Here is an 11,749-nt window from a genome sequence, read left to right as displayed (position 1 = left end):
AACACTTTTTTATTTTTTTTATATTTTTTCAGAAAAATGTTGAAGAACGTAGTTGGACTTGTGACAGGGGGCGCTAGTGGACTGGGCAAAGCAACTGTGGAGAGGTAACAGATACTCCAAGGGGGGGAGTAAATACGACACCCTTCCCTCCCCCCCTGTAAACTCATTCTTTTTACTAAGGATCTCATTCCCCCCCCCCCTTTTCAAAGAGTGTATTATTCAAAAATGTCTTATTTGTACTTCAATCTTGGTTGTTTATGACCTTGATAAGATTAGATTAGTGTTTTTAAGAATAATATAAGATTCATAAATATACTAGCTTGGGAGCCCAGCGTTGCCCAGGTTTCTCACTTTACCCGCACTTAATCGATTTTACCAGAAAACTTAATTTTTGCTATTAAAATCAAGCCACTCAATTTAGCTAAAACTAAGCTAAGAATATTCCCGCGCGTGGTTCTCCCAAGTTCTCCAATCAAAATTTGAGGAAATTCGGTCAAGGGGTTCATGAGTTATGATCGGATTTACAGACAAACAGAGATAACTACTTAACATATATAGATGTTTTTAGGTTTATCCGAGAAGGTGCTAGGGTTACCCTCTGTGATCTCCCATCATCTCAGGGTCCGGAGGTTGCAAAGTCTCTAGGTAACAAAGTTATAAACCTATCTACTGATTAGGATTAGGATGGCCATTCTAGGTATAAAACAAACTGTGCAAATTTTTAAATGAAATGCCGAAGTCTAAAACAAAAATAAATTAAACTTTAAATTCTGAAGGGTTCTATTCGGGGAGGAAGACTCAACTGACAAAATTTCCAGAAATAATTCGAGTTGAAACATTTTTCGAAGTGTCTTCCTTACACAAACTCTAAAACTATCGGCTTTGATAAAAAAAGATGGTTTAGGGGAAATGAAAATGTGAATGTAACTTGTAAACTCTGAAATAATGAAATTGTAAACGAACAATTTTTTTGTTGTCTCTTTTTCTTTAACCAAATAATAGTAGTTAATCATTATCAATAATCAATTATCATTCAAGCTTATTATAACTGCTGATCCTCTCTTTTCAGACAGTTTGTACTCTTCTTCTAAGATTATCGATTCCAATATTTGAGAGAAACTTTAATTTGTTTTTATTTGGAGATGTCGAGATTTTTATTTAGTATTATTTCTGTTAGAAATTTTATCCTTAAACTTTTGCTAAAGTTGCTATTTTTATTGTCATTTAATAAAAACTTTTTTGCGAATTTTTCTTTTTATATGGGGGGGAGTTTTAAAAAATGATAAATTTCGAAATTTATTTCGGGGCCAAATTTTTCGTTTTTAACCCTTGGGTCATAAGAATTTCCACCCAAAATTTTGGCCAAGTTGGTTCTGTTATGTTTTGACGTTTATTTGATACAAATCTTCATACAGACCATCGGAATTTTTATATAAATTTAAATTTAAGTAGCTTTTTCTTCAGCTATGCATTTTTTTAAATTCTAATTCCTAGTATTCTTGGGAAAGGGAAAGGTTACGTTATATACAGCCTCTGGGGATCAATGCCTTCCCGGTTCAAGCAACATAATGATAAATATGTTTTTAATATGCTTGAGACAAACATATATTTTTGATTTAATTTCATTTGAAATATTTCTCCAAAAATTCATTTATTATTTTTCCAACTTTGATATAAACCCAACCTACAAAAAATCCGCTTTGCGCAAACATTGATCGATCTAAAAAGTTTTAAAGGCTAGTTTTAAGACTAAAAGTATCTCTGATACACACAAAAATAACATCGGAGTTTTTTTTTAAGGTGAAAATTGTTTATTTGCTCCTGTGGATGTAACTAAACCAGAAGATGTTGAATCTGCCCTGGCCCTCACTAAGGTAAAATCTTATTCGTTTTCAAAAAAAGATTTTTAAGTTAATGTCTTTGTAATATCAAGTAACCCTCAATTTAAAAAGATGCATTCCTGTATAAAAAGCTGGTTTTTTGGTATGCAACAATTTTCATTTAATCCCGCCGGGATATTTTCATTGAAAGATACTTTGAAAATCTACAAAGGCAAAAAAAAATCCGCAAAAATTCAATGATAAACCCTTGGGCTAGGCCCTCGGGTTTATAATTGAATCCCTCGGGGGTTTAAATTTCCATTGATTCTAATTTTTCTGAGAGTAAATGATACATTCCCGATTTACGATGGTCATTAATGTGGAAGGTAATGTCGTTTTTCTAGCTTGAAAAGTTTTTAATTCATGATAATTTCCCCATTGTTTCTGCACTATTCATAAAGAAAACCTAATTTACTAATGCTTTTAAGAATACGTTGTGACTTGGGACATGCCACTCTATAAATGAGGAGTCTCTTGTTGGTCAGTCTGATTACCAACATTTTAAAATTAAATCATGTGAACCCACTTTTATTTATTTCAAAGGACTAAAAATCTTTCTTGTACATTTTTAAGCTAGTGGTAAAATTTGTCGTCTGATGACTTATAACAACATTAAGTGCTGTATAGTTAAACTAGAAGTTTTGAGAGAATCAGATTATTTTATGTTTTTCTTATTTATAATACGATTTTCCTGTCAATATTGTTTTATTGTTTATATTAAGTTTCTCTCTTGTTAATTTAATGTTTGTCTCGATTTATTCATTTTCCCCTTCAGATGGTTTTATTTTCTGTGTTTCTTAATAAAGATATATTTTTAAAATATGTTTCTTCTTATTTAATGATGGGTTGTCTTTTGATAATGATAAAAATCAATCTTTCATTATAAATAAAATGCTTCATGTTTCTCCCAGGAGAGAAGAGTTGTAATTAATTTATGTAAAACTGAAAATAGTGATAATTCAAAACTCGGGGATGGTGATGGACCAAACATCTAATGATAATCTGGGGATATATATCACTAATGATAAACAGAATTGTTATGTCCACCAAAGGAAAATTTACAGAGAATCGGAATTTGTCTGTTTTTCAAAGGGGTTATATATCCCTGTACGCGCTTGTGTACAATACCAGGTGTACAATTGAAATACTATACATGGTACATGCCACGTATAAATTTCAACGACTAGGAGCGCTGACCCATATTTCACCAAATGCAGGGTTGTCTTTTGATAATAATAATAAAAATGGGATGGGATGCGATGAGATTTTTGATTTCATACAATGTGAGTTTGATTTTTTTTAAATGATTTGGTTTGATTTAATTTAATTTGATTCAATTTTTGATTTGATTTGATTTGATTTGATTTGATTTGATTTGATTTGATTTGATTTGATTTGATTTGATTTGATTTGATTTGATTTGATTTGATTTGATTTGATTTGATTTGATTTGATTTGATTTGATTTGATTTGATTTGATTTGATTTGATTTGATTTGATTTGATTTGATTTGATTTGATTTGATTTGATTTGATTTGATTTGATTTGATTTGATTTGATTTGATTTTAGGGTACATTTGGGCGGCTTGATGCTACAATAAACTGTGCTGGTATTGGAGTAGCTTTCAAGGTTTACAACTTCAACAAGAACAAACCTCACGATCTTAACGATTTTATCAAGGTACAGGGTGTCCCGATAAACATGATCTCAACTATTTTATGACGGTACAGGGTATTCCAATTAACACAATTTCAACAATTTTATCAAGGAAAAGGGTGTTTCAATGAACATAACTCAACGATTTTATCAAGGTTCAAGGTGTCCCAATAAACACAATATCAACAATTTTATCAAGGTACAGGGTGATCAAATGAACATGAACTCAGCGATTTTATTAAGTTACAGGTGTCCCAATAAACATGATCTCAACGATTTTATCAAGGGTGTTCCATTAAACACGGTCTCAAGGATTTTATCAAGGTACAGGGTGTTCCAATAAACACGATCTCAACAATTATATAAAGATACAGGATGCTCCAGTGAACATGAACTCAACGATTTTATCAAGGTAATACAGGGTGTCCCAATAAACATGTTCTCACTGATTTTAGCAAGGTACAGGGTGTCCCAAATACATGATCTCAACGATTTTATGAAGGTACAGTGTACCAGTAAATATGATCTCCACAATTTTATCAAGGTACATGGTGTCCCAACAAAAATTATCTCAACCATTTTATCAAGGTACAGGGTGTCCCAACAAACATGATCCTAACCATTTATCAAGGCACAGGATGTCCCAAAAAATGTTAACTCAACATTATAAATGGTACCTTGGTGGTACCTAGGTACCATTTATTGTTTATAATTTACTTCTGAAAATTAATTATCAAATCATTTTTTATTTTCTTGATTTAGGTTCAGATGGTGAATACTGTTGGTACATTTAATGTTATCAGATTATCAGTCGGACTGATGGGACAAAATCAGCCAGATGATGATAATCAAAGAGGTACTCCCCCCCAACCCCCGGCCCCATACCCTTTTTTGTTCTAAGGGCATTCATTGTTGACTTTCGAGCTTGCTTAAATATAAAAACATCTTAAACGTGTTTTTTCACAAAGCTTAGATGTTAGGGTATAGGATGAAGATCAAGTTGTTTTTCTATCACAAAATTAATAATTTTTAATTACGGGCTTTTTCTAAAATTGGTCTACATATTCATGCAGAAATACAAGGAAATAATCAGGATTAAAAACGACGTTATTTTCTTATTTCTCCTGAATGATGTGTATTTTAAATGGTCAACTACATAAATCTACTCGTTTTATTGGAGCGTAACTTGAAATTAGGTCTACAGTTTCTTTAAAGGGACTGTTAGCAAAATTTAAAGTAACCCTCTCTGCATAGATGACAATGCCCGATTCACAATGGTACCCTTGGTAAATAATGTGAAAGATATTGTCGTTTTTCTAAGTTTAGTTATTAATTCTCATAATTATAAACATTGATATATAATACTTACTTGATTAGACAAAATCTTACCTTTGTGAATCTGGGATTGTCGTCTTTGCATTGAAGAAATTACTAGAAATTACGCTTACAGTCCCTAAAATATGATAACATCAGGTGTGATTGTAAATACTGCCTCGGTTGCTGCATTTGATGGACAGATGGGTCAAGCAGCTTACTCGGCAAGCAAAGGAGCAATTGTAGGTTAGTTAAATATGTAATTAAACCAAACAAGGACAAAGTTTTTTTGGTTGAAAAATATCAAAATTTTTAATAGTTAAAATATTATATTGTATTTTTAAGTCGAACAAAAAATATCTATAAAAGCTGAAATGAATTTTTCCTAAAAACATTTCGTCGAGAAAAAGAAAAAGACACTTAACCATAATCATTTTTATGTTAGGGAAAAAAAACTAGATTAATTGATTTTAAATCCGAGAAAACCTATGAAAACTAATTTATTTACTAATTCTGTATTTGTTGAGAAATGACCCTCCCCTAGCCCGAGATCTGTCTGCTCAGGGTATCAGGGTTAACACGTTTCATTAATTTACTCTATATCAGGAATGACCCTGCCCCTAGCCCGTGATCTAGCTGCCCAGGGTATCAGGGTTAACACCATTGCTCCTGGACTCTTCGACACACCACTCCTCTCCTCTCTACCAGAAAAGGTTTTTATTATTTTTTAGTGCTTAGGATCCATTTAATTTTGACGCGGATCAAGATGAATCTTGATCCAGGTAATAAACATTTCTTTACGATTTGCTGATTTTTTAACAGATGAAGTTATTTTTCTTCTTTTTTCGTTATGCTAAAAACTATTCAGAGATTTTTAATCATCTTTTTTTTCAACCGTTAAGATTTGGATTTGAAATAAAAAGATTTTTATTTCCAGTTTTTGGTTGATATTTTGCCCATTAGATCCGGATCCGTGGATCTGCATATTTATGCGGATCCGGATCCAGAAACCAAAATATTGCGGATCCTAAGATTTTTTCTAAAAATCATTTAAAATAATTTTTTTGCAGAATTCTAGTAGTAGTAAGTCAACTTGTTTTTAGTTGGTTAAGGTCAAATCTAGTAGGTCAACTTGTTTTTAGTTGGTTAAGGTTAAATCTAGTAGGTCAACTTGTTTTTAGTTGGTTAAGGTTAAATCTAGTAATCAGGTTAACTTGATTTCTATCAGGTTAACTTGATTTTTATCAGTTAACTTGATTTTGATTAGGTTAACTTGATTTCTATCAGGTTAACTTGATATCTATCAGATTAGCTTGATTTCTATCAGGTTAACTTGATTTCTATCAGTTTAAATTGATTTCTGTCAGGTTAGCCTGATTTCTATCAGGTTAACTTGATTTCTATCAGGTTAACTTGATTTTTATTAAGTTTACTTGATTTTTTTCAGGTAAACTTGATTTCTATCAGGTTAACTTGATTTCGATTAGGTTAACTTGATTTTTATCAGTTTAGCTTGATTTCTATCAGTTTAAATTGATTTCTATCAGGTTAACTTGATTTCTATCAGGTTTAACTTGATTTCTATCATTATAACTTGATTTCTATGAGGTTAACTTTAATTATAATTTAGATTACTTAATTTATAGTGCCTAGTGCCTACGTTAAAATGAGCCAAATGTTAAGTTGTGTGCCTTGTGCCATGAGTTTCAATATTTTACTACCTTGCCAAACTGTGCCATATGTTAAGGTTCGTGTCTACCTTGCATAAATTGTGTCAAATATTTAGGCCCGTGTCTACCTTGCTTAAATTGTGCCAAATGTTTAGGTCCGTGCCTATCTTTCTTTAATTGTGCCAAATGTTTAGGTCCGTGCCTACATTTCTTTAGTTGTGCCAAATGTTTAGGTCAGTGTCTACCTGGCTTAAATTGTGCTAAATGTTTAGGTCCGTTTCTACCTTGCTTAAATTGTGCCAAATGTTTAGGTCCGTGCCTACCTTGCTAAAACTGTGCCAAATCCTTCAAGGCTCGGAAACCCGGACGAATACGCAGCTTTGGTTCAGGTAATATTTAAGGACATTTTCAAACTGAATTCTTATAAGTAACTGATAAATTATTTTTGTTAAAGACCTAATGTTTGCAACCTTTCCTTCCATGTAAACGTTTAATCTTTGCAACCTGTCCATGTAAAATTTAAGTATTAGATCTCGCAGAATTCTGAGTTTTACATATCAAACAGAGTTCATTTGTAGGAACTTAAATCTTTTTTTGTAATAAGTATAATATATATCTTTAAACCCTGATTGTTTAACCGTTTTAACCTTTAATCTTTCTAACTTAGATCTGACAGAATTCAAAGTTTTATCTATCAAACTGAATTTTTTTACAGGAACTTAAAACATTCTCCACATAACCTATTTGTCTATGGCATTTATCAATACAATCTGGAGGTGTTAACCTTAGATCTTTCAAACTTTTGAGTATTAGATCTGGCTGAATCAAAAAGGTCAAAGACATGGTTGCAAATATATAAGGATAAGAAAATTAGAATACAGAGCGAGTAATCAGTTTCTTTCAATATTTCTTTATTTCTAGAATGTCAGAGTAAAAATCTGTTTTGTTAAATGAGTCTGTGTCTTTATTTTAAGATTTTTTTGTGATATTTTTGTGATTTTTTATCACTTTGTGGTTATTCAGCAATCTTGAAACCATTTATTTTTATTTTTAGCTTGGTAAACTTTTCTGAGAAAATAAGTAGAAAATTTGAAAAAATTATTTAGATTTTCCTTAAAATGTTGAATCTTCTATGTTATAACTTTCTTGAGCTTAAAAAGGGAGAATATTTCAAGAGGAAAACGTTCCAAATCATATTTTAAGGGGAGAAAGTATTCATTAAAAGGGGAGTAATTTTCTATTAAAATTTGAAAAAGTTTCTATAAAAGGAGTAAAATTCTTATTTAAAGGATAAAATGTTCCAAATCAGAGAAGTAAAGAGGAGAAAATTGTAAACTGTGAAGGGATTAGTTATTATTGTTATTCAACCTACAATCATAATATCATATCTTTGCAAAGTTGCAAAACTACCAATTGTAATCCAATCTTTAATATTTATTTTCTGTTAATATCGTGAAATTTATGAACAATCTCTTTTTTCAGCACTTGGTACTGAACCATATGATGAACGGAGAAACTATTCGATGCGATGGAGCTATCAGAATGCAGCCCTAGTCCCTTAAACCTGGACCCTAGTTCCTTGATCCTGGACCCTAGTCCCTTAAACCTGGACCCTAGTCCTTTGATCCTGGACCCTAGTCCCTTGATCCTGGGCCCTAAAGTCCCCTAGTCCCTAGTCATTCTCCTTCTCTTACTCAGCTTGTTAAAGTGCCGTCATCGTATTATTAATCCACTCTTCCATTAGAATTGTGACATCACATTAAAGGAACAGAGTTCTTGCCACTAACTCAAATTCCTATATCTTTGCAACCTGAAAGTGAACATTTTTGGTATTTAAAACTAGAGTATTTGATCGAACAGAATTATAATTTAAATCAAAGGTCTACGACGATGGATGGCAAAAATATCGGTGTTTGTGGAAAGAACTCATTTCCTTTGCTTTAAGGGAATGACTGTATAAATAGAATTTGGTTCGTTACATTAAGATGGTACAACGAACCTTCAAACCTTAAACTGTAAAAATATTATTTAGTTCTTTACATTAGTTAGTTAAGATGGTACAACGAACCTTCAAACCATTAACTGTAAAGCTATTCTTCAGAAATATTGTCCTAAATGACAAATATTAGTCGTTGTTCTTCCATTACATGTTTTCGGAATAAATTTAGTTCACTAGTTCTAAATGTTCAGAAAATAATTCAATCTTACTTATAATACAGTTATACAACTTTAATTGGTCAATTCTATTAAATGATTGTTTAAAATACGATGGCATTCACTTCAAACTGAACAAGTTTGAATTATTTCAGTTTTACAAATAAGTTAATAAATGATTTGTAGCAATAATTTTTCAATCTTTTATTTTTATAATATCACGCACCTCTGACCCTTTAGTAAAAGTAAATTCAACCTATAAGGTCTGACTGCGTCAACCTTGTTGCACCGGCTAGTCCTATTGAGTGTCTGCCTTATTTACCCAATGTCCGGGCGATACAGTACAAACTGGGACTGGAAATGTTGACCCGGCTCGGAAATGCATATGTACTACGGATGCCCGTGATATGTAATATGATTGTATGTACTATGTATCCGGTATGTACGTACCTCTATTTATTAAGTAGTCATCTCTGATTGGATGACATATATGAACTCTTGAACCTCTCAACCGATCTGCCTCAAATTATGATTGCGGAACTCAGTAGAACATCTGGAATGTTCTTAGATAGGGTTAATCGGGTTAAGTGTAATACGTTGACTTTTATAGAGATTCCGCGGAATGATTTTATTTATTTAGTTATTGGAATTATTTAATTTCCTGGCTAAGCTGGGTTTCTAAGGTGGTGTGTATACGTGTATGTGTAAGTATGTTTATACAGGATGTCCCAATAAAATGGAAATTAAGTGACAAAGCCATACTTTATTATGTCTGTTAGAGTTTATTATATGAAAACGGTAAATGGCTGAAATGACGTGTCTGCAAAATGAACAATGAAGATAGTATTTTGTAAGTTTCTTGTTTTACTTTGTATAAAAGTATGCAGTCAAAACATAAATAAACAAATTAAAAACATAGCAGACGAAAATCCTACGGGTTACAGCTTTTTCAGTAGATATCCCTAATCAAGAGACTATATCGAAATCGTTACTTAATTCCCATGTTTATTGGGGACACCCTGTATGTCACTCTTTTTTGCGTCCTTAATTCACACTGTTGAACAATTTTACTGTTCTTCAGCTCTTGCTTCTTCTTTATTTCACAGAAAATTTTAAATGGCGACGGATGAAATATTGAAATATTATTAATAATTCTATTTTCTAAATTTCCAGTTGGTCAGGAATGGATCGAGTAAATAATTAAAAGTCAAGTATCAAAGTGAATTCTACGTAATTAACGCAAGTGCAACCCTCTGTCAAAAGGACTTGCAGTTCACAAGGATATTTAACACTCCAAACTATATTTTCCATCGTAACTAAGTGTTAAACTATTGTCAATTGGACATGCTAATTTTTACAATGGGGGTACACTTGAAATTACGTTAATAATCCCTTTCAAGATAAAATATCTCTAAAATATGACTCGGCGCGTCACGCAATAGTAAAATATAGAATTTTAACATTTAAAATTTAATTCCTCACTGATGGTACTTATTTTAACTGTCCGCCTGCATAATCAATAATTATTAAACTAGATAATTTTGATCTACTGGACTTAACATTAAACTTACAGTGATAACCAGTAAACTCCAAAATATGAAAACATCTTTTTAGACTCAAGGAGACGCAGCAATTGTGCAATGTAAGGAAACCCATTTTACTTAATAATAGATTTAATAAGTGTCTAGTAAAACTATTTGCTTTGTAACAACATCAAATTATCGCCAAAAAGTCGTCTTTCTTTCTGCGAGATTTCCGGTTACCACTGTACAATCCACAAAATTGTGGTGGCCCGGTCATAATTTCAAGTGACCCTCCATGCAAAGATGATAATGCCTGATTCACAACGTTACCCGTGAAACCTTTATCTGGTCTGTGGAAGACATCGTTGTTTCTCGAAGTTTGAAAAAGATATCTTAAAATACATTTTCCTGCAAGTCAGTCTTATAAAGAACCAACAATTAAAAATGAACAATTTTTGAAATTATAAACATTCATATCTAATTCATACTTGATCAAGCAAAGCTTTTAAGGGTACCGTTGTGAATTGGCCGTCGCCATCTTTATATGGAGGGTCACTTATAATTACATTAGAGCATTAAAAAGCCAAGATTTGAAAATAACAAAAGTTACAAAACATTATTTAAGTATTTTTAAATCCTGCAGCTTTTTCCATTGTCATGTCAAGGATGTAATGCAAGGAAAGTTAATTGCAGTTGCGTACACTCTGCGTATATATTGAAACAAATCTCCCTGGGCGGAATTTGTAAACAATAATAGATGCATCATTGTTCGTTTAGTATCCGAGGGCGTTAAAAGCATTAAATTTTGATAATTTTGATGACTTTGATAATTCACAGAATAGTTTCCTATGACCAAAATATTTTATTGATTTTTTTTGTGAAAGATGGTTTCCATGTCAGGCTTCGACATCCGTCTTGTGTTTACATTACCGCCCTGAGACAGTACACTGCAGTACAAAAGATGCGTACACCTCTGAAATAACTTTCCTCTCATCACAACCTTGGGTCATGTGATGGAGGTGACGTCAGAAATATTTTAGCGTTTAACTGCATAATCGTGCATTTAAAGGGACTGTATGCGTAATCTTCAAGGGACTCTTCATTGTTGATTGGGGCATTTCCGATTCACAAAGCTACCCGTCAAAGCTTTTTAATTGAGACAAACGATGTTATCTTCCACAATGTTGATCAGATTAGTGTTTAAAGGGTACCGTTGTAAATCCAGCATGCCCCAGCTTAATGAAGGTTCGAGAAAACTCAGTTAAGATTATTCAAATGGAAGAGAATAACCTTCTATCAGGGGCGTATACAGGAATGTGTTCAGGGGGGCGCTAAAAATTCATTCCTTCTATCAGGGGCGTATACAGGAATGTGTTCAGGGGGCGCTAAAAATTTATTCCTTCTATCAGGGGCGTGTACAGGAATTGGTTCAGGAGGGCGCTAAACATTTATTCCTTCTATCAGGGGCGTGTACAGGAATTGGTTCAGGGGGGCGCTAAACATTTATTCCTTTCCAGGGTGCAGCTCCCGTTGGGGCCTGGAAACCCAAGA

At 32.6% G+C, this 11,749-nt stretch overlaps 1 protein-coding gene across 1 annotated transcript; it reads left to right on the top strand.

Annotated features, from left to right (window-relative positions):
- The first annotated feature begins 34 nt into the window (after positions 1–34).
- On the top strand, positions 35–8,704 carry LOC111700268 (3-hydroxyacyl-CoA dehydrogenase type-2). Its single transcript, XM_023471144.1, has 9 exons — positions 35–104; positions 569–645; positions 1,801–1,874; positions 3,451–3,561; positions 4,300–4,393; positions 5,011–5,097; positions 5,458–5,564; positions 6,833–6,910; positions 8,004–8,704. Exons 1-9 carry the CDS (start codon positions 37–39, stop codon positions 8,073–8,075), a joined length of 768 nt encoding a protein of 255 aa, XP_023326912.1. The 5' UTR covers positions 35–36; the 3' UTR covers positions 8,076–8,704.
- The last annotated feature ends 3,045 nt before the right edge of the window (positions 8,705–11,749 follow it).

The sequence above is a fragment of the Eurytemora carolleeae genome, unplaced genomic scaffold (assembly GCF_000591075.1).
Source record: "Eurytemora carolleeae unplaced genomic scaffold, Eaff_2.0 scaffold266, whole genome shotgun sequence".
Classification (NCBI taxonomy): Eukaryota; Metazoa; Arthropoda; class Copepoda; order Calanoida; family Temoridae; genus Eurytemora; species Eurytemora carolleeae.
Note: the sequence above shows the minus strand (reverse complement) of the source record. Positions and strands in the feature narration are given on the sequence as shown.